This window comes from Dicentrarchus labrax, unplaced genomic scaffold (assembly GCF_905237075.1).
Source record: "Dicentrarchus labrax unplaced genomic scaffold, dlabrax2021, whole genome shotgun sequence".
Taxonomy (NCBI): domain Eukaryota; kingdom Metazoa; phylum Chordata; class Actinopteri; family Moronidae; genus Dicentrarchus; species Dicentrarchus labrax.
In genome coordinates, this window is record NW_026136720.1 from 1,028,385 (window position 1) to 1,052,009 (window position 23,625).

General features: G+C 39.3%; 1 protein-coding gene across 1 annotated transcript in view; it reads left to right on the forward strand.

The window, feature by feature from the left end:
- Nucleotides 1-1,589: 1,589 nt before the first annotated feature.
- The window catches only part of phf21ab (PHD finger protein 21Ab), a 33,311-nt gene continuing 11,275 nt past the window's right edge, over nt 1,590-23,625 (forward strand). Inside the window, 14 exon segments of the mRNA XM_051380811.1 lie at nt 1,590-1,627; nt 8,388-8,427; nt 9,006-9,057; nt 9,268-9,357; nt 11,074-11,106; nt 11,199-11,264; nt 14,396-14,548; nt 15,041-15,277; nt 16,045-16,134; nt 19,897-20,235; nt 21,100-21,210; nt 21,286-21,337; nt 21,414-21,493; nt 22,142-22,202. Of these exon segments, the coding sequence (XP_051236771.1) occupies nt 9,016-9,057; nt 9,268-9,357; nt 11,074-11,106; nt 11,199-11,264; nt 14,396-14,548; nt 15,041-15,277; nt 16,045-16,134; nt 19,897-20,235; nt 21,100-21,210; nt 21,286-21,337; nt 21,414-21,493; nt 22,142-22,202 (1,354 nt within the window). The 5' untranslated portion in view covers nt 1,590-1,627; nt 8,388-8,427; nt 9,006-9,015.

The following is a 23,625-nucleotide window of genomic DNA, read 5'->3' on the forward strand; positions in this document are numbered from 1 at the left end:
CCCTTGTCCTCGCCCTCACCCTCGCCCTCGCCCTCGTCCTCCCCTCCCTCACCCCGCCCTCACCCTTGCCCTCACCCTCACCCTCGCCCTCGCCCTCGTCCTCGCCCTCACCCTCGCCCTCGCCCCATCCTCGCCCTCAGCCTCGCCCTCACCCTCACCCTCACCCTCACCCGCGCCCTCACCCTCGCCCTCGCCCTCGCCCTCGCCCTTGTCCTCGCCCTCGCCCTCACCCTCGCCCTCGCCCCCGCCCTCGTCCTCGTCCTCACCTCGCCCTCGCCCTCACCCTCGCCCTCACCCTCGCCCTCGCCCCGTCCTTCTGCGTTCTGTGTAAAGAACACTTTCACATTGACATTCAACAATCATCTTTATATTTTTTATTAAAATATAATATCAGCACAGAAATGCTCATTTTAGAGAGTTAAATTATAATTATTATTGTTACGTTTATAATTAAAAAGACTTCAAACATAGTCCCAGTAAAGTGGAAACTCTATCGTTATATAATGCATAATTATATAACGATATATGCATAACAAACAAAAGGTTGTATATGGAAGTTACAGAAATACAGGAATGAAAAGGCTATATTATTATATATAAGTTTTTGTCTTAATATAATATAATATAATATAATAAAAAATAATATAATATAATATAATATAAAACAATATAATATAATATCATATAATATAATATAAAATAATATAATATAATATAACATAATATAATATAAAACAATATAATATAATATAATGTAATATAATATAAAATAATATAACATAATATGATATACTATAATGTAATATGGTATAATATAATATAATATGATATAATATAATATATCATATAATGTAATATAATATGACATAATATAATATGATATAATATAATGTAATATGGTATAATATAATATGATATAATAATATATTATAATATAATATATTATTATATTATAATATAATATAATATGATCTAATATAATATAATATAATATAATGGTATAATATGATACAATATAATGTAATATGATATAATATAAATGTACAGGGGAATATAGTACAAAAAGTAAGTAAATAAAATATAATAAAATACAACATAATAACATATAATATAAAATATAAACACTATATGCAATAATAAATCCTTTATTACTGATAGTATTGTACTTTACTCAGTATGTTTTATCTGTTTTATTGTGAATATTTACTTCTATATGATTTTAATTGTTTGATTTAATTTTACCTCCTGAAAGTAAAGTATGAATACAGTTTATTAATTATTATTATCATTATTATTCTCTCTCTGCAATGAGGTGGAGTAAACGTGTAAAGTTACATAATGAACTGAAGATTGTACTTTTATCCTGATATAATATTCAGTTGTTGTTGTTTACATTCCAGCACTGCTTTATTTATTTGTGAGGAAACCCTGAGACACTGAGGCAGGAATGAAAAGGCCGAGCCACCTGTCCTCTTCCTCCTCTTCCTCCTCCTCCTCCTCCTGCTGCTGCTGCTGCTGCTCCTCCACAAAGTGCAACAGTGCGGCAGCTCCAGCAGCGAGCAGCCGAACACGGAGCCTCATCGGCGGCAGACTGAGGGCGGACTGCCCGGTGCAACAAACACAGCCGGTAACACAACGAAACTGAGTTACAGTGTGTGTGTGTGTGTGTGTGTGTGTGTGTGTGTGTGTGTGTGTGTGTGTGTGCTGACTTTCTCTCCATAGAGTTTCACTGAGTTTACATCCGGGTTTTTTCCCTAGGCAATGGGAGTCGCAGCACCGCCGTTCCTTAGGCAAAGTGAAATAAATTCGCAGCACCGACACAAAAACTAGTCCGCTTTTCGAACACATTTTCCCGGCACCTCGCGTCGCTCATCGGCGCCATTTAACGAACTTTAACAGCAACTGGCGCAAATATCAAGCGCTTTGAGGCGGATTGACGCGCATCAGCCGCACGGGGAAGTAGTTTTTGTGCCCCTTCCTCCAGCTCCGGCGCGCAGGGATCTGTGCTGTGCTGAGGCTGAGCTGAATGAGATTGAAGAAGAGTTCTTCTTGTTTTGTAGCTTCAGTTTCTCTGTTTTTTACACAAATTTACTAAAACTAAAATATAAAATACAGCAACAAAATAAAGCTCCGCGGGAAGGAGTGAGCCGGACTGTTTGTATGCTGTTATTCCATCGCGGATCGGGCTTCTTATAGATATATATATTTAATTAATCTAGAGGAGGACTGCTGCTGAGTAAGTGCACATTGGGGCTTTTTTAATTTCATAACTTTAATTTTCTCTGGTGTGAAAGTTCGCAGTCTGTGTGCGGCTCTGCGTCCGGATCCGTGTGTGTGTCAGCGGGCAGGTGTGTGCCTGGCAGCCGGCGGTATGTCGCTGTGCTCCCGTGTGTTTCTGTGGCTTTTAGCTGCTGTGTTTCTTATTCTAGGAGTTGGTATTCTGGAGGACAAGGGGCCGATATAACTTGCCTGCTCGGTGTCATAATTCTGAAAGATGGCGTCTTTTTTTGGGGGGACTATTTCCTGCGTGAATGTCTTTCTCAGCCTCTCTCTGTTTTCTCCCCCGTCGCCGCCATTATTTTTATTATTATTTATCTTTTGATGTAAGTTATCAGCGTGCTGCTGGTAGCGTTAGCCAGCGCGGCTAACAGGATGGTTAGCATTAGCGTTAGCTCCCAGCTAACACTTGTTCTCGGTGAACATTTCTCAGCCTCACACGGAGCAATGTCGGATGTGTGAGGGTCGCTCTGGATGGGGGTTTCACCGACACTTAGGACCCGTTAATCCGCCGGAACATGCTAGTTTACCGCGTTGTGAGGACGATGGATGTGTAAGGGGATGCTGGACGTCCACACGGCCGTAGATAGCGGGGTTATAAGGAGGTTATAAAACATTTATTTCACCGCCGAAACAAAAACACACTTTTCAGTGTTTCCACTCCCGCGGCTGAAGCACTTAACGGCTCTCATCTTGAAAACCCTCCATTTTAGCTTCATTTCTCGCCTTTTCGAGGGCCTCTGCAGCGGCATGTGATGCTGATGGAAGTTTATCCAGACAACTTCATGTCCCACCCAGGGAGCAATTACTCCAATTAACCGGCAGCGTTTCCATACAGCAGGAGCTCCACATAGGCTGCTCTTAAAACGGCACTTTTGTTTATGAGCTTCTGAATGGAGCTCATCTTTTCCACCAGTGACACATGGAGTTAGTCCTAGAGGTCATCATATAACCTCTCAGTGTGCTGGAAAGTACTTCTACCCAAACTCCTACCCTCCACTATTAATCTGAGCTACTTGTACATCATTGTGAGGTACTTGTACTTTGTTGTAATCGACTACATTTCTGTTAAACATTGTGTTTTTACTCTGATTCCTCCAGAGGAGGCTAAAGCTCGTTCAGAAGTGCAGATATTTGTGTAAAAGTACTCAAGTACTCATTCTTTACTCAAGTAAAAGTGAAAAAGTACAGGCTCTGAAATGTACTCTAAAGTAAAAAGTACTCTAATGAACTCTGTAAAACTGTGGAGGAGAAAAGAGAAATACTCGAGTAGAAATACCTGAAGAAGAGTAACAGTAATAAAGTATTTATACTTTGTTACATGAATACAACTTTGGGGACTATTTCCTGCGTTTCTCTGTTTTCTCTCGTCGTCATTGTTTTTATTATTGTTTATCTTCTGATGTAAGTTATCAGCGCGGCTAACAGGATGGTTAGCATTAGCTCCAGTGGCGGATTGTTGTTTCCTCTCTCAGATTATGTGGCGACCCTCTGGAGGGCCCCGACCCCTATGTTGGGAACCAGTGGACTAAAGTAGCTCACTGTATATAAAGTACAGTACAGTGTTGCTCTAATATTGATTATTGATTAACAGTCCAATCAGTGTGTACTTTTACTGCAGGATAGTTGGTACCACTTTAATCCCATTATTGATCCAGTATAATCAGTATTTAATCAGTATATTGACAGGTAATAAGTGGTATATTCCAGACTATAATGTAGTTTTAAGCAGATATTAGTGATTATTAATGTATTTATTAACAACTGCTGTCAGCGGTATAAACTGATCATGAACAGCTGTAATGATATAAACTTATACTGTAAGTAAACACATACAATGTCCTAATGTCTGCTAACAAGCACATTGCAATGTGTTACAACCATTTGCTACATACTGAACAGAAGGTTAAAGTTACCAGACAGTTAATCAATGAATTCATTGATGAGAGAAGTTTAAAAAAAATAAATCTTCAAGCAGAAAGAAAATAAAAACTCATGTATTGTACTTTAAATTACATGAATGTAGAAGAAGTATAAACAGCACAGTCTACTGAGTAAAAGAGCATTTTATAAGCTTATTAAACTTTAAATAGTCAAAGTAACTGATGCTGACAGCATTTATATTGTAATAAAAGTAGTTTCAGACAGTGGCAGTAGTTGAGTAAATGTACTCAGTTACTCTCCAGCTGTAGATACTCAGACCGCGGCGGTCGACACTGTCGCTGTTTACATCTCGCTGCCGTCAAAGATTGTTTCTGAGGGAGGAGAAGTGTCACTCTGTAACGTCGCTGTACAATCAGTGTTTCTGTAGTTCAAGAGTCTTCTTCTGTCTGATCAGTCCTGGTCCACTGCAGTCGTTAGATAAAGCCAGTGATCGACTTTCTGTTTCTGATATTACTGTATTGATTTATTGATTATAGTGTGTTTATGTGAGTCTGTTAGACGCTAACAGAAACAGCGATGATTCTGAACATCACACGGAATAAATAACTGAAACTGATCAGACTGATCGATACGATGGATGATTGATAACGTTAACAGTTACTGACGAATTAACTGGCTACAAACTGGCTCCTCTTCCTCCTCCTCGTCTCCTGTTGCTGCCTGAACCCACCGGGTCTTCATCCTCAGAGTCAGAGTCCTGGTCGGAGCCGCTGGACATCAGCCGGCCTCCGTCGGGCCGCCCCGCTCTGGTTCTGTGGCTCATTCGGGCCCCGCTCTGGTTCTGTGGCTCATTCGGGCCCCGCTCTGGTTCTGTGGCTCATTCGGGCCCCGCTCTGGTTCTGTGGCTCATTCGGTCCCTGCTCCGGTTCTGTGGCTCATTCGGGCCCCGCTCTGGTTCTGTGGCTCATTCGGCCCCGCTCTGGTTCTGTGGCTCATTCGGGCCCCGCTCTGGTTCTGTGGCTCATTCGGGCCCCGCTCTGTTTCTGTGGCTCATTCGGGCCCCGCTCTGGTTCTGTGGCTCATTCGGGCCCCGCTCTGGTTCTGTGGTCCCCCCCCCCGGTCCTTCCAGCTCCCAGTCGACAGTTAATAGCACCGCTAACTAGCCAATAGCAGCTAGTACAGTTAGCATATGCAGCGGTGCAGCGGTCAGAGACTTCCTGTGTTACAAGAGAAAACGTCCCTGTTGCAACGATCCTCTGATCCTTTGGTCTCGGGGACGAGGAGCAGCTCGTTGGTTTGGGTCCGACTGATGGAAAGTGTCACTGAGAGTCCATTAAGTGGACTGTTGGCAGTTTAAGATGATCAGCTTTAGAGGAGGCTGTATTTCAGATACATATTTAATCTTTGAGGGAAATGTAAAGTATTGGATCAGACTCTGTATCAGCAGATAATCAATATTAAAGGATCCGATCAGGGCCAGAAACACTTTACTGGGACGTCCCTACAGATGAGTTGAAGTCTTCAATATCAATAATCAATATCTCCACATAGAGAGAGGTCGCTAATAAATGTAATAAATGTAAATAAGAACTTTATTGTGTTTGTGTGTCGACCCTCAGAGTCTTTAAACTGACTTCAGAGGGTTGAACCAGGAGTTAGACCTGTTCTAATCCGTCAAACATGACCTTCGACCCTCTCTGGATCATTTCTATAATCATAATCATAATAACAATAACAACAACAATAATAATCATATTATAATAATAATAATAACAATAATAATATAATAATAATGATAATATTATAATAATAATAATATTATAACAATAATAATATTATTATAATAATAATAACATTATAACAATAATAATATAATAATAATATTATAATAATAATATAACAATAATAATATATAATAATAATGATAATAATAATATTATAACAATAATAATATAATAATAATGATAATATAATAATAATAATAATATTATAACAATAATAATATTATTATAATAATAATAACATTATAACAATAATAATATAATAATAATGATAATATTATAATAATAATAACATTATAACAATAATAATATTATAATAATAATATAACAATAATAATATATAATAATAATGATAATAATAATATTATAACAATAATAATATATAATAATAATGATAATAATAATATTATAACAATAATATTATAATAATAAGATAATAATAATATTATAATAATGATAATGATAATAATATTATAATAATAATAACAATAATAATATAATAATAATAATGATAATAATAATATAATAATAATGATAATGATGATAATATAATAGATATGACATAATAACAACAACAATGGGTCCTACCAAAGTAAAAGACCTTAACTTCCATCTGATCTCTCACTCTGTTAATTGATCATTATATATATATATATATATATATATATATATATATATATATATATATATATATATATATATATATATATATAATCAGTATATGGTTATATATATATATATTGGTCCGTTAGTTCTTTGGTTCTCCGTTTTGGTTCTCTGGTCCTTTGGTTCTCTGGTTCTCTGGTCCTTTGGTTCTTTGGTTCTCTGGTCATTTGGTTTGTGTATCTGAGAGAAGTTTGTGTTTACTGAACACATGAACTCAGTTTCAGAACCAGAATCAGAAAGAGCTGATTGATCCCGGCGGGAGATCAGTTAATTATTAAGTGATTGAGTTGAATTGTGTTTGAGTGCAGTGAGACAGAGAGCTGCTACTGATGTTCACCGGTTCTGCTCTGGTTTACTGGAGCTTTGTGGAAGTTATGACAAAGATATTTTATATATATATATATATATATAACACTATTATATTTACCAAACAACAACAACATTGACTTTTTCAATAACTTATTTACAACCAGAATTAAAGTTTAGGCCTTTTGCAGAATACTGTAATAACTTTACTCACTGAAGATTAGTTATTAATATTAATCTATTATTAATAAACAATAACTTGAATCCATACACACGTGGTTTTATATATTTAATTTTGAATTTTATCTTTAAAAAGTCAGAAAAGAGTAAGAAAGGTTTATTGTAACAGCACAAAGTGTTCAGAATAAAACAATACATTCATTATAAAAGACACAGTAATATTAATAGTAATGGAGTAACTGTTGCAGCTGTAGTACAGATAAGTTGTTCTTTATCTCAGAACTTACATCCTGTAAATAACAATAAGTCATATAAATACAGATCATATAAACTTTATAGAACACCAAATACAACTTCAGCCTTGTTCCAATGTAAAGTAGAGCTGGAGATGAGTTCATGTTAAACACAGTTTAATGTTTAAATGCTAAAGTCTGTGTGTAACAGTGTGTGTTTGTTATGTGTTACAGTGTGTGTGTTTGTTATGTGTTACAGTGTGTGTGTTTGTTATGTGTTACAGTGTGTGTGTTTGTTATGTGTTACAGTGTGTGTTTGTTATGTGTTACAGTGTGTGTGTTTGTTATGTGTTACAGTGTGTGTGTTTGTTATGTGTTACAGTGTGTGTGTTTGTTATGTGTTACAGTGTGTGTTTGTTATGTGTTACTGTGTGTGTTTGTTACAGTGTTAGTGTGTGTTTGTTATGTGTTACAGTGTGTGTGATTGTTATGTGTTACAGTGTGTGTGTTTGTTATGTGTTACAGTGTGTGTTTGTTAGGTGTTACAGTGTGTGTTTGTTATGTGTTACAGTGTGTTAGTTATGTGTTACAGTGTGTGTGTTTGTTATGTGTTACAGTGTGTGTTTGTTATGTGTTACAGTGTGTGTTTGTTAGGTGTAACAGTGTGTGTGTGTTTGTTATGTGTTACAGTGTGTGTGTGTTTGTTATGTGCAGTGTGTGTGTTTGTTATGTGTTACAGTGTGTGTTTGTTATGTGTTACAGTGTGTGTTTGTTATGTGTTACAGTGTGTGTGTTTGTTATGTGTTACAGTGTGTGTTTGTTAGGTGTAACAGTGTGTGTGTTTGTTATGTGTTACAGTGTGTGTTTGTTAGGTGTAACAGTGTGTGTGTTTGTTATGTGTTACAGTGTGTGTTTGTTATGTGTAACAGTGTGTGTTTGTTAGGTGTAACAGTGTGTTTATGTGTTACAATGTGTGTTTGTTATGTGTAACAGTGTGTTTATGTGTAACAGTGTGTGTGTTTTCATATGTGTAACAGTGTGTGTTTGTTATGTGTTACAGGGCAGCACAGAGGGGTGGAGTCCAGTCTCACAGCCAGGTGGTGAGTCCTGAATTAAAGTTGTCCGTAACCTCTATTGTAATAATAATTTGATAATAAACAGAATAATTGTAAATATTACAGTAAAGTTAAAGGTTTAGTTTGATGATAATAATAATAATAATAATAATAATAATAAAAATAATAACATTTAATCATAAAGTTACATAATCTGTTTTAAGAGTTACAGTAAAAGGTTTTTATGGTTTAAATAATCATAATAAGTTACATTGACTGTGTTAATAATCATAATAATAACGTTCAACCTCTTTGAGTTGTTATACGTAATGTGTATTTTTATATTATTATAGGAAATTGTATTAATGTATTTATTGATAACTGTTATAAACATAAACAAATATAAACATGCATTTTATTTACAGTCCACAAACCTCACAAACCAGAGATATTCTGTTTTAAACCTGTTTCACTAACAATAAGTTCTCCTGTACGGTTTATATTAATAACGTATTAAAGCCATTTCTATTTTTACTTTAATAACATTCAGTGTGTTTCCAGCTGAATTCTGGCTCCATACAACCTGTTTATTAATGATGTCAATGTGTTTGTTTTGTCTGCAGCGGCACTTTAATGCTTCAGTTGGATGGTTTTCCTACTGGAGACGGTGTTAAGGTAAACAACAACAAAGAACCTGCTGTGTATTTACTGCGTCTGACTTCCTGTCACCTTGTTTGACCTTGACGTATTATTAGCAGCATCACACAGGAGGTCCTTATATGGCTGTACCTCCCGTTGCTATGACAACAGCTGTGATTTCTGCTGATGTCTCTGTGTGTGTGCATATGTGTGTGTGTGTGCGTGTGTGTGTGTGTGTGCGTGCAGGCTGATCGATCGGCTGGCAGACTGACTGGATCCATGATGGAACTACAGACGTTACAGGAGGCTCTGAAGGTGGAGATCCAGATCCATCAGGTAACGCTGAGGTTCCACGAGTCCGTCTGCAGACACATCCTGTCACATAGGAACCAACTGCTGGACTTCTGAAGGGGGGCAAAGAGGACTCTTAAAACCGGGGGGGCATTTAATCATTAGTTTAACTCACTAATATTAATAACTAATAACTGGATACATTGTCCCACAGCGACACTAAAGTCACACATCTGTCCGTAGAGGGTTAATAAGTTCGTTATTAGTTAGTTAGCTGGTAACTAATCACTGTGATATGCAGTCATTGGTAAAGTAATACAGTTACTCCTGAGAGAAGAGTCTGATGAGTGTCTGCTGATCCCATATCAGTCCAATATTTCTCCTTCTGTTAATAATCTGTTAATAATCCCTCTGTAACACAGAGCAGGAAATACACAGCACACAGCTTTAAGCAGCATTTCTAATAATCAGCCTCAGTCAGATACTGGAAGTGAAACAATGTCAGTAACTGCACTGCTGACAGTGTCCACCAATATAATTGAATTACACGTGTTTGATTCCTGGTTCAAGCATGTAAAGAACTTATAATAAATAATTATTGTTGCTGTTGTTGTTGCTGTCGAGGGATTTCTGTCTCAGGGTTTCTTAAGATTAATATGACTGAATTTTAAGACCTTTTTTACATCCATATTGGCAACTAAATCATTATCAGTATCAATTCCCGCTCTTTTTAATGCACCATTCTTCAGAATAAAGGACAGCACTCACTCACAGTCAGACGAGTCAGATGAGTCTCAGGTGGATTACAGGTCAGAGTTTATGAGGCTCTTCAGTGTGAGTGATAATTAACACTTTTATTCAGTTTGTTCAGGAAGTCACACAAACACTCACTTCCTGTTAGAGCGGTTCTTTAATGACTGCTCATTATTGTATTATCCGACGGAGCAGTTAGTGGACACATAATCTTGTTTAATCTGTTATTTTACTGACGTTTATCATAAATCGGATTTTCTGCTGTGCTCAGACTCACATTATCTCCAGGAGGCTCCAATGAGAACCTCTGAATTCATTAGCTTTTTCTTTTCATTAGAGTTTGTATAGTGGGGTTTAATAACTCCACATATCTTATTTTCACATATATCCTGCATTATATAGTGTTTTTAAAGTATTTCACATTAAAGAGGAACATTGAGGGTAAAGAACTTTTTAATAAAAACCATAGAATTTGACATGAGAGCAGCTCACAGGTTCAAATAAAATGGAATAAAATAATGTGGAGAAATCCAAAAAGACTGAGAATATAATATTTAAATGATATAATATTTGATGTACATTCATTCCTTTATTTATTTATTCATTTGTTGTGACTTTTAAATAATTTCTTTACTTTATTATAATAATAATACTAATAATAACTGATAATAACAAACTCATTAACAGGTAATCAATAACAGATAATCACAGATAATAACAGGTTATCAATAACGGATAATAACAGATAAACTCATTAACAAATAATCAATAACAGATAATAACAGGTAATCAATAACAGATAATCACAGATAATAACAGGTAATCAATAACATAATAACAGGTAATCAATAACATAATAATAGATAATAACAGGTAATCAATAACATAATAACAGATAATAACAGGTAATCAATAACAGATAATCAATAACAGATAATAACAGATGTGGGTGCAGTTCCTCGCTTTGTCCAGCAGGTGTCACTGACTGTCTGTTTTCTTCTTCTGCAGAAACTGGTTGCCCAGATGAAGCAGGACCCTCAGGTAACGGCGGCTTAACGACTTATTAATTAATGTTTGGTATCTGAGTTATTAATCTGATTTATTAATCTGATATTAATCTGATTTATTCTCAGAACGCAGATCTGAAGAAGCAGCTCCACGAACTTCAGGCAAAGATCACAGCGCTCAGTGAGAAACAGGTAACACACACACACACACACACACACACACACACACACACACACACACACACACACACACACTCAGTTGTCTCTTTGCAGTTATCTTGCGTCTCTTTGTGGTCATTTTGCAACCACTGTTCTCTGCGGTCAGTTTGTGTCTTGTTGCTGTAGCTTTGTGTCTTGTTGCAGTAGCTTTGTGTCTTGTTGCAGTAGCTTTGTGTCTTGTTGCAGTAGCTTTGTGTCTTGTTGCTGTAGCTGTCTTGTTGCTGTAGCTTTGTGTCTTGTTTCAGTAGCTTTGTGTCTTGTTGCTGTAGCTTTTGTCTTGTTGCTGTAGCTTTTGTCTCATTGCTGTAGCTTTGTGTCTTTGTTGTCGTCTGACTGACGCTCCAACTGTAAACAGTCAGTTCATACAGCGGCTCTGGGGCCTCTGGTTCTGTACCTGGTCCCGTTCAGTAATCCATCAGTGTGACTCTGGCAGGAGGACCAGGACCAGGACCAGCAGACTCTGTAATCCTTTAAATGTTGATGTAGTGATTCCAGTTATTTCCACCAACCATCAGCAGCTTCTGAAGGCTCTTTGATTTTTCTGACTCTTGTTGCTGTTTTTTATTTTTAACCGCTTTCAGCGTTCGTCCTATTTTTATCTCCACTCTGCATATTTTACTGGTACTGGCAGTGAAACTCTGCTGCTCCCAGATCAGTGCACAACTACAACGGCTGCTAGTAGAATAAGAACTAAAGCTTTTAAGAGCTCTAATGGAGGTTAGAAAGTGTGCAGATACAACAGGATGTCTCTGCATGTCGTTGTGAAGTTTGCAGACTGTCAGTAAAAATAGAAAACTCTGTTTGTATTTGTCCTCCCAACTGCTTACGTAACAGTTTAAGGTGTATTCAGACAACCAGTATTCCTCTATACACCATATCCCACTGTACACCACTGTACACCCTGTACACCACTGTACACCGTATACCACTGTACACCACTGTACACTGTACCACTGTACACCGTATACCACTGTACACCTATACCACTGTACACTTGTACCACTGTATACCGTGTACCACTGTACACCGCATACCACTGTACACCGGGTACCACTGTATACCACTGTACACCGTATACCACTGTACACCGTATACCACTGTACACCACTGTACACCGTATACCACTGTACACCGTATACCACTGTACACCGTGTACCACTGTACACCGTATACCACTGTACACCGTGTACCACTGTATACCACTGTACACCGTGTACCACTGTACACCGTGTACCACTGTATACCACTGTACACCACTGTACACCGTATACCACTGTACACCGTGTACCACTGTCGTATTGTGTGTGGACAGGACCCAATTTAGGTAACTATGTTGTAGTTTTTGCTCTCCTCTGCAGCGACTGTGAGCTTTATGTGGCGTCCTCCAGTCGGCTTTGCAGTGTTTGTAGCTCCACTAAGGTGAAGCAGGTGAAATGTTTTGTGGAGGACTTGCTGAAACTTGGTGTGTGTGAATGTGAATGAGACCCTGGAGGAGCTTCACTGTGGACAAGTTTCAGCTGGCCAAATACCTGCAGACTGTTGTACTGCAGCAGTTCCAGTTGAAGGACTTTAAACAGTGGTTGTCAGACCCTCTCAGTGTTGCAGCCTGTCGGTCTGCTGTGTGTACACTGGTGCACTGATGGACCCACAGAAACACTTGTCTGAGAATCATCACGTTTTTAGTGAAAGTTAACAGGCGGTGCTAACAGCTGTTAGCTTTGACTTTAGTCTTTGTGTTGTGTAGTGGTGGGTGTCCATTTATAAGCTAACGTTAGCCAGCAGAGGAAGTTGGGACGTCTCTTTATTTAAGGTGAATTAAATGTCGCCTGTGGTGCTCACAGGATTAAAAAATGACCTCCTGAAACGTTCCCTGTGTTTTAACTGTTGTCAGTGGATTGTCACTGAACATCTGACTGACCCTGGAGGGTTAGATGCCTCCAGAGGTTAAACAGTAAGTGGGTTCCTCTGTGATTTGTGTGAACTGATCCTTTAAAGTCACTGGCAGATAAAAGCAGCTCATCCTGAGCAGCAGATAAAGTTGTGAGGGTCAAACTGCTCTAAAAGGGAATCGGGGCACTTTCCAGCCGGCTTCCTCTCTCTGATTCTGCGTCGCTGCATTAAGTTGCAGCCTGAGAGTTGAGTGTTGCTAAGCAACAGATGTGCTTTATCTCTGTGCTGGTTTCATACGTCAGTGAGTCTTTGTGTGCGTGCTGATTGTCTGAACTCCACATTTCTGCGTACCGTTTCTTCTTATTTGAAGACGGCTGTAGCTGCAGTGTTGTAGTAACATCAGAGACTGGCAGTGTTCCAACACACCCTGGAAAACCTGGAAAACCTGGACAGTCCTGGAAACACCTGGAAAGTGATTGAAATGAGCAAAATATCCTGGAAATAATGTGTGTTGTCCTGGAAAACTTGGATTGTATTATAGCTCCGATTACATAAACTGAGTGTAGAAGAGTTCACAGAGCTCCAGTATCAGAAGGTCTGCACTCACACAGCCTGTTACTGATGGACACGTTCACACTGCTGCTTCAGAACTCACAGTCTACCATCAGGATGGATTCATGTTACAATGAGAGAATAACTGCAGCCTGTGTTTACTTGTATGTTGAACAACAATGTAAACATAGATTTTAGTTTATTATTAACAACAATAAACAAATATATATATATATAACCACAAGATTAATGTTTGAACTAAAGCAGCTGGAGGTCAAAGATTAGACATCAGTTAGAAATATTCTAAATTTGTCTTCAATTAACCTCCAACTCTCCTCTCTCCTCTCTCCTCTCCTCCTCTCTTCTCCTCTCTCCTCCTCCTCTCCTCTCTCCTCTCCTCTCCTCCTCTCTTCTTCTCTCTCCTCTCCTCTCCTCCTCTCTTCTCCTCTCTCCTCCTCCTCTCCTCTCCTCCTCTCTTCTCCTCCTCTCTTCTCCCTCTCTCCCTCCTCCTCTCCTCTCCTCCTCTCTCCCCCCTCCCTCTCCTCTCTCCTCCTCCCTCCCCCCCCTCCTCTCCTCTCTCCTCTGTCCTCCTCCTCTCCTCTCTCCTCTGTCCTCCTCCTCTCCTCTCTCCTCTCTCCTCCTCCTCTCTCCTCCTCCTACAGAAAAAGGCGGTGGAGCAGTTGAGGAAGGAGCTGTTGGTGAAACAGGAGCCGGAGGCGAAGCTGCAGCTGCACGTCCAAACTCCTCCAGCAGGCGGCGACATAAAGCCGACCAACCTGCTGCAGAGCCAGCAGATACCTGGAGGACTGCAGCAGGTGGGAAACAATATCAGGACATCACGATCAATAAATACTGTTTATAATATCTATCATGTAGATATAGATTTAATATTGAACAGAAGGTCAATTTGTGAGGAGAGACCCTGCAAGAAGATTGCAGTGACTTCCTGTTTACATATCCTTTGATTGGATGGCATTCCAGATGTTAGTCTTTACTAGCCAAGAGATTCCTCATGTTTAAATTAATTAAATAAATGAATATTAATGTAGGTTGAAATCACTGATATTCAACATTGTTAAATCCAGTAAAAGCAGGAAATAGAAGTCTGTTTTATTATTCTGGTATCTGAAACATATCAGTCACACAGAGAGAAGCACATTGTAGCCAAAGTGCAACACAGCGTGCATGCTGGGAAATGTAGGAGTATGGTAGTTGTAGTAGAAGCCGGTTTGCCAACAGATGTCACCTGTTACTACCAGGTACGAGCTGACTGACCTGCTGTTAACGGGTTAAATCTCCCTCCACAGACCCTGACAGTCACGCCGGTCCTCACCACGAAGACTCTACCTCTGGTGCTGAAAGCTGCCGCCACGCCCGCCCTGCCCGGCTCTGTCCTGCCGCAACGCCCGCCTGCCGTCGCTATGGTAACCACAGCTATCCCCAAACCCGACTCGCAGAACGCCCCCATCAACCTGCAGGTGGCCAACAAGCTGACCAATCAGAGCTCGGAGCCCGTGCGACTGGTGTCCAAGAACGCCATGGTGGTAAGACCCTCCAGTTCCCACCGCCGCGCATCATCATCGCCTTCCTCTAATCTGACTCACTGTACAGTACGTGTTGTGTTCTGTAGAGCTGAGGAGAGCTACTGAGTGTAGACGAGCATTGTTAAAGGGTCCCTGCTCTCAGTGAAGGTTGTGTCTGTAATGGAAGCCGGCTGCGGGGTGAGTGGTGGCCTTTTACACCCAAACTGTGGCTCCACATTATCTCACACAGCCACAAGTTCATCCAAACAACAGAGGAGGACTAGTAGAGGTCTAAAACCAAGCCAACCAATCGGTCTCCTACACGTCCTTATGGAATCTATAGATTGGACTCTAATGTGACAGCAGCAGAGATATCAGTGTAACAGCAGCAGGTAGACGTGTAACGATTCACTGATACCGGTCAGAAATAGTTTTTAATGTTATAGCTGCGACTGCGTCGGTACACAGACCCTTGGATGGATCTCCGTGTACCGTGAACCGGTCAACGGTCCAAAACCTGGAAAAAACCTGGAAATTTACAGACTGGTTTTCCAGTTATGGAAACACCTGGAAATGAATTCAAATGACCAAATATGCTGGAAATAAGCTGTGTTGTCCTGGAACATTTCTGATTGTATTTGAGCTCCTCACATTGAATCGTATCACAGCAACTCTCATGGCTCCGTATGGCCTCAGCTTGTGTCTCACACAGACATGTAACAGTAACAGTAACAGACATGTCGGTGTAACAGCAGCACAGATCCACATCTGCTGTGGTTTTGTCTCAGGTGCAGGCCACCACCACCGCCCAGCCAATCAAAGTTCCTCAGTTTGTTCCTCCTCCTAGACTGACGCCTCGACCCACCTTTCAGCCACAGGTGCGTCCCTGTAAGACCCGCCTCCAAACCCTAACCCCCTCAGACCAGTGTGTGTGGCCCACATGAGGTGACTCGCTCACTCTCCAGCAGAGGGCAGGAGTGCACCAAAGCAAACACTCATGCCTTGCTCCGTGGCACTAAAACATTGTTTGCTCTGTGCTGCCTCTACTCATCTCTTCTCCTCTCGTTGTGCTTTTTTATAATTTTCCAACTGACCTATGACCGGGTGGTTTGAAGGTTTCCTGCCTGTGGATGCTTGTGTGTGTGTGTGTGTGTGTGTGTGTGTGTGTGTGTGTGTGTGTGTGTTTACCTCCTGTGCTGAGAGCTTGTTTTCCTGCAGCTTCTTGGTATTTTGTGTTCCTGGCTGTCGGTGTGTTTTAACCCTTTCAGTGGAAACGTTGGTGATGTTTACCTGTGCTGAGTGACGCCACTGGGAGCTCTGGCTGGTTCCATAACAGGATCAATATTAGCATCAGTACCGGGGCCTGTAGTAGTATCAGTGTTAGTATCAGTGTTAGTATCAGTGTTAGTATCAGTGTTAATATCAGTGTTAGTATCAGTGTTAATATCAGTATCAGTGTTAATATCAGTGTTAATATCAGTATCAGTGTTAATATCAGTGTTAGTATCAGTGTTAGTATCAGTGTTAGTATCAGTGTTATCAGTGTTAATATCAGTGTTAAAGTAATATCAGTGTTAGTATCAGTGTTAGTATCAGTGTTAGTATCAGTGTTAGTATCAGTGTTAGTATCAGTGTTAATATCAGTGTTAGTATCAGTGTTAGTATCAGTGTTAATATCAGTGTTAGTATCAGTATCAGTGTTAATATCAGTGTTAGTATCAGTATCAGTGTTAATATCAGTGTTAGTATCAGTGTTAGTATCAGTGTTAATATCAGTGTTAGTATCAGTGTTAATATCAGTGTTAATATCAGTGTTAATATCAGTATCAGTGTTAATATCAGTGTTAGTATCAGTGTTAGTATCAGTGTTAGTATCAGTGTTAATATCAGTGTTAGTATCAGTATCAGTGTTAATATCAGTGTTAGTATCAGTGTTAGTATCAGTGTTAATATCAGTGTTAGTATCAGTGTTAGTATCAGTGTTAATATCAGTGTTAATATCAGTGTTAATATCAGTATCAGTGTTAATATCAGTGTTAGTATCAGTGTTAGTATCAGTGTTAGTATCAGTGTTAGTATCAGTGTTAATATCAGTGTTAGTATCAGTGTTAATATCAGTGTTAATATCAGTGTTAGTATCAGTGTTAGTATCAGTGTTAGTATCAGTGTTAGTATCAGTGTTAATATCAGTGTTAATATCAGTATCAGTGTTAATATCAGTGTTAATATCAGTGTTAGTATCAGTGTTAGTATCAGTGTTAGTATCAGTGTTAATATCAGTGTTAGTATCAGTGTTAATATCAGTGTTAGTATCAGTGTTAATATCAGTATCAGTGTTAATATCAGTGTTAATATCAGTGTTAGTATCAGTGTTAATATCAGTGTTAGTATCAGTGTTAGTATCAGTGTTAATATCAGTGTTAATATCAGTGTTAATATCAGTGTTAGTATCAGTGTTAATATCAGTGTTAGTATCAGTGTTAGTATCAGTGTTAATATCAGTGTTAGTATCAGTGTTAATATCAGTGTTAATATCAGTGTTAGTATCAGTGTTAATATCAGTGTTAATATCAGTATCAGTGTTAGTATCAGTGTTAATATCAGTGTTAGTATCAGTGTTAGTATCAGTGTTAATATCAGTGTTAGTATCAGTGTTAATATCAGTGTTAGTATCAGTGTTAATATCAGTGTTAATCAGTGTTAGTATCAGTGTTAGTATCAGTGTTAATAAGTTAATATCAGTGTTAGTATCAGTGTTAATATCAGTGTTAGTATCAGTGTTAGTATCAGTGTTAATATCAGTGTTAGTATCAGTGTTAATATCAGTGTTAATATCAGTGTTAGTATCAGTGTTAATATCAGTGTTAATATCAGTATCAGTGTTAATATCAGTGTAAATCAGTGTTAGTATCAGTGTTAGTATCAGTGTTAATATCAGTGTTAGTATCAGTGTTAATATCAGTGTTAGTATCAGTGTTAATATCAGTGTTAATATCAGTATCAGTGTTAGTATCAGTGTTAGTATCAGTGTTAATATCAGTGTTAATATCAGTGTTAATATCAGTGTTAATATCAGTGTTAGTATCAGTGTTAATATCAGTGTTAATATCAGTGTTAATATCAGTGTTAATATCAGTGTAAATCAGTGTTAATATCAGTGTTAATATCAATAGAAGTATAAAAACAGTTCACACATAATGATGCTGTGGTTATATTATTATATAAATAATATATATATATTATATATTAAAGTTCACATGAAACAGGAAGCAGATCGTTTGCTTCCTCATATTTACAGTTAGGGAGGGATCACAGATATTGATCACAGATATTGATTGGTGTTTACAGCAGCCAATAGCAGCTAGCACTATGAACTAGTGTCAGCGTCTACCTCCCAGTGAACCCGGGACCGAACACAATCTCTGAGGCTGACGAGGGATCCAGTCTTGCCGGGTTTAGATCCTGGCGTGCCGGAGCTGAGTCAGTTAGCTTAGCTGCACGGCTGACCGAGCTAACGGCAGTTAGCGGTTGGTTACTGATAGGGATGGGAATTGAGAACCGGTTCTTCTTCAGAACCGGTGCCCAGTGAATCGATTCCTTGGAACCGTTAGCGTGCCTGCTTAACGATTCTGCTTATCGGTTCCGCTCGTTGCAAATGCGTCATGACGTCACACACGCAGCGAACATGGCGTCGAGGCAGAAGCGCTCTAAAGTTTGGTTATATTTCACTCGAAAAGACGACAGGGACTACCTCCAATATGCAGACACATTTGGCCACACAGCATTAATTCATTTGCAGGACTGTCGCGTGTTTGATACCCTACTACCTAGAGACACAAGTGAGTCAAGCCGCAGCGGAGCTAACGGGACGCCATCTGTTATCAATGCCGAAGGTAACGTTAAACTCTCCTGGCAGGACAGGCCCTGTCTGCAGTTAATGTGAGCGCCATTTCATTGTGTAAACTTCTACTGTACGAATAATCTCCATTGTCCATCAAATTGAGATGATGATGACTTCACTTTGAGAAGTAGCTCACATACTTTTAGGTTTGTTCTGAGGTTGCTACTATAATTTGTGTATACTCTGTGCTGTGTCCTCTGATCAGATATTAAAGCGAGTTAATACAAACAAACTCATTTGTACTTATTCCCTCACCCAATGAGAATCGATAAGGAATCGGATCGATAAGCAATATCGATAATGGAATCGGAATCATTAAATTCTTATCAATTCCCATCACTAGCTACTGATCAATCTGTCCATCAGAAACTCAGTAACTGACCTCGGTACTGTGACGTTACTCCCTGTCGGTCTCGGAGGCTGTGTTCGATCCTGGTCCGGCTGCTGAGCCCGGTTCTTTTAATTAGCGGTTAGCTACTTTAGCTAAAGTTATCTGTCCATCAGGAAACTGTGAATGTCAGAGAGTGGAAGCAGCCGGAGGACGTCAGAGGGAAAACCAGGAAATATTTTCTGACTTCTTGGGGACTCCTTAGTTCTTCCTCTTTGATATCTTCGCCTCGACAGCAGCGATGTAGCAGAATCAGTAGCGTCAGTCTGAGACAGAGCTCCACGGTGGCGTTACCCAGCAGTGTCGGGTCACTTTGGTGCTGTTTTCTGATTGGCTGTCTGTTGTCATCAGGTAAGGCCAAAACCGGCCACACCCACCAACATCCCCATCGCCCCGGCCCCTCCCCCGCCCATGATGGCGGCCCCCCAGCTGCTCCAGAGGCCCGTCATGTTGGCCACCAAGCTTTCGTCTTCGCTGCCCTCGGCGGCCCCCATTCACCAGGTCCGCATCGTTAACGGACAGCCCTGCAGCAAGACCGGCTCCGCCCCGCTGACGGGCATCGTCATCACCACGCCGGTCTCTGCCACTACCCCCACCCGCCTCGCCAGCCCCGCCCAGGCACCAAACCCCATCCCCACCCCGACTCCTGCCCAGCCCATCCAGATCAGCAGCCTGACCACTGAGCCCAAGGTAAGAGTTCACCTTTATGGATTATTGATCAGTATACACTGTATCTGTATGGATGATATTGATCAGTATACACTGTATCTTTATGGATTATTGATCAGTATACACTGTACCTTTATGGATGATATTGATCAGTATACACTGTACCTTTATGGATGATATTGATCAGTATACACTGTACCTTTATGGATGATATTGATCAGTATACACTGTATCTTTATTGATGATATTGATCAGTATACACTGTATCTTTATGGATGATATTGATCAGTATACACTGTATCTTTATGGATTATTGATCAGTATACACTGTATCTTTATTGATGATATTGATCAGTATACACTGTACCTTTATGGATGATATTGATCAGTATACACTGTACCTTTATGGATGATATTGATCAGTATACACTGTATCTTTATGGATGATATTGATCAGTATACACTGTATCTTTATGGATGATATTGATCAGTATACACTGTATCTTTATTGATGATATTGATCAGTATACACTGTATCTTTATGGATGATATTGATCAGTATACACTGTATCTTGATGGATGATATTGATCAGTATACACTGTACCTTTATGGATGATATGATCAGTATACACTGTATCTTTATGGATGATATTGATCAGTATACACTGTATCTTGATGGATGATATTGATCAGTATACACTGTATCTTTATGGATGATATGGTATGATAAGGCTGTTAATTATTAGTTTGATGCTTTAATAATGTGAGTATTGATCAATGATTGATCTGTTAAAGTCATGTAGTGTGACCGAGGCTTAAAACAGGTTTGTGATTGAATGTTGTTCTCATAGCTGCCCTCCTCTCCTCCTTCCTCCTCACAGCAGACTGTTAAATCAGGAGGTGGAACAGAGCAGAAGGCCGTCGTCAGCCTCCCCTCCTCCTCCACTCCTCCGTTATCTCCTCCTCCCAGATCCAAGAAGGAGGACAACCCAGAGGTATGGCAGAGAGGAGCCCGACAGGTGATGCGTTCAGTGTCACTGGTGGGTTCTGATGATGTCTTTCTCTTCCAGAAACTGGCCTTCATGGTGTCTTTGGGCCTCGTAACACACGACCACTTGGAAGGTGAGTGAGTGTCTCCTTCCCGTCCTGACACTGCTGCCGTGAAGGTTTCTGTGTTAACACTTTGTTCTGGTTGCAGAAATTCAGAGCAAAAGACAGGAGAGGAAGAGGAGAACGACGGCCAACCCGGTGTACAGCGGCGCCGTGTTTGAACCCGAGGTACAAAACACACTTTTCTCGTTTTTTTTTCTTCAAACTTCCAATTCCAAAAGTGACATTAGAGAAAACCTCATTTCAGCTTCCTGCTTGTGAGGATTTGCCACTTTTCTTAGTATTCAGATACTTTTGTTGAACATGTAACTGCAGCACACACACACACACACACACACACACACACACACACACACACATGTATATACATTCACTACATTCTTCCTATATAATGTAACCGCACAAAGCCTTTACTTAAAGTTGAATATTTTAAACCGGCCCATTAGCATTGAGCATTTAGCATTGTCCAGTGAGAATTTGGGTCCGTTCACTTGTTTCCATTGACTTTGTATATAATCTCATTATACGTATACGTTTATATCCTCAACATGCATGAATCCGTGATTGGGGCTAATTTCCCATATTCGCTCTGTTCAGTGTGAATTTGTGTTTGTCTGCGTCTTTGCTTTGACTTTGTAAGTGAAACGTTTTGCTTCACTTCCCGTGTGAACGTCCTGTAAGGGTTGAGAGTGTGAGTTAAAAACCTAACGTGTTACGTTCACTCACATTAGTGGAGCTGCTCAGTAGGGAACTAAAAGGGATTAATCACGTGAATGAATTATTCACATTAACATGTTTTTTCCACGTTTGTTTCAGAGGAAAAAGAGCGCAGTGAGTTACCTGAACAGCCCTCTGCACCAGGGGACCAGGAAGAGAGGTCTGTATGAAAAACTGATCCACAGCTCAAAGACCAGCAAGAACTGGCAGAAACAGACTAGAGACCAGCAGACAGGAACTGATTGAGAGGCAGATACAGTATACAGATATAGAGAGCAGCATCAGCTGGAGATACAGTAGAGCCATAAAATAAAGATACAGCACAGAGCAACAATATAAAGTAGATATACAGTAAATATATAGTAAATACACAGTAAACACGATTACAGTAATAATAAATATATAGTAAAAATAAACTTACAGTAGATATACAGTAGATATACAGTAAATATATAGTAAATACACAGTAAACTTACAGTGGATATACTGTAAACATACAGTAAATATATAGTAGATTTACAGTAAACATACAGTAGATATACTGTAAACATACAGTAAATATACAGTAGATTTACAGTAGAATAGAGACTAATATGTTGTACTAATTACATGCTGTAAAACAAGTCTTCTTCCCTCCTCCTCCTGCTTCCTGTTTCCTGTCGCTTCAGTCCGGTTTAATATCTAAAGCTGGATTTCACATATTCACATAAAACAAACAAGAAATTATATATTTTCAGCTTCATGTTTGTGTTTCTGCCAGAATATAAATAATGTAAACATGTTCTCAGGGTTGTTTACGACCTCTGGACTGCCTTAATGAAGAAGTATAAATCCGGTTGAACCTTCACACCCGTTCTCTTCCTGAGACAGGTTGAGGAATTAAAGCTTCTGTATGTAACCTTCATTAAACTGTTGTTAACAGTGACACCAGCAGCAATAAAAAGTGATAAATACATTAAAATAAACTGCATCAGAATCTTACATATGGAATCTTTAATAATATAAACAACTGTATCTGAGACCAGAGACTGTTTTATATTGAATTTATATTTTTATTTCACCTCTGAGTATAAAGTTTAATGTTCGAGATGTTCAGTCTGGATCTCCAGCAGTTACACTGACTGATGCTAACCTGCATATGTTGGACAGTTAGCATAATTAGCATTAATAATCAGCTATATGGAGAATATCTCAGCAGCTGATTGGCTTATTGAGACAATAAAGGAGATTTTGGGGTTATTGAGGACACTGAATCCATTTCTGACATTTTTAAAATACAAAATGGGTGTTTAATCCAGAAGTGGTCATATTTCAGCTCCTAGTGGCCTGATCTGAATTCATTTTGAGTCAATTATGTGGTTATTTATATGTTTTATACATAAAATCAGCGGCAAGAAATTTGAATAAATATTAGGTCTTAACATTCACACCAATAAAGTTGAGCTTTCTTGATGCAGATCCAACGTATTAAACATATAAATCACCTCAAAATCTACTCAAAATGAATTATTATTATTATAAATTCTAAATGTTGTCCATATAGCTGATTATTCGTGCTAATTATGCTAATTTTCCAACATATG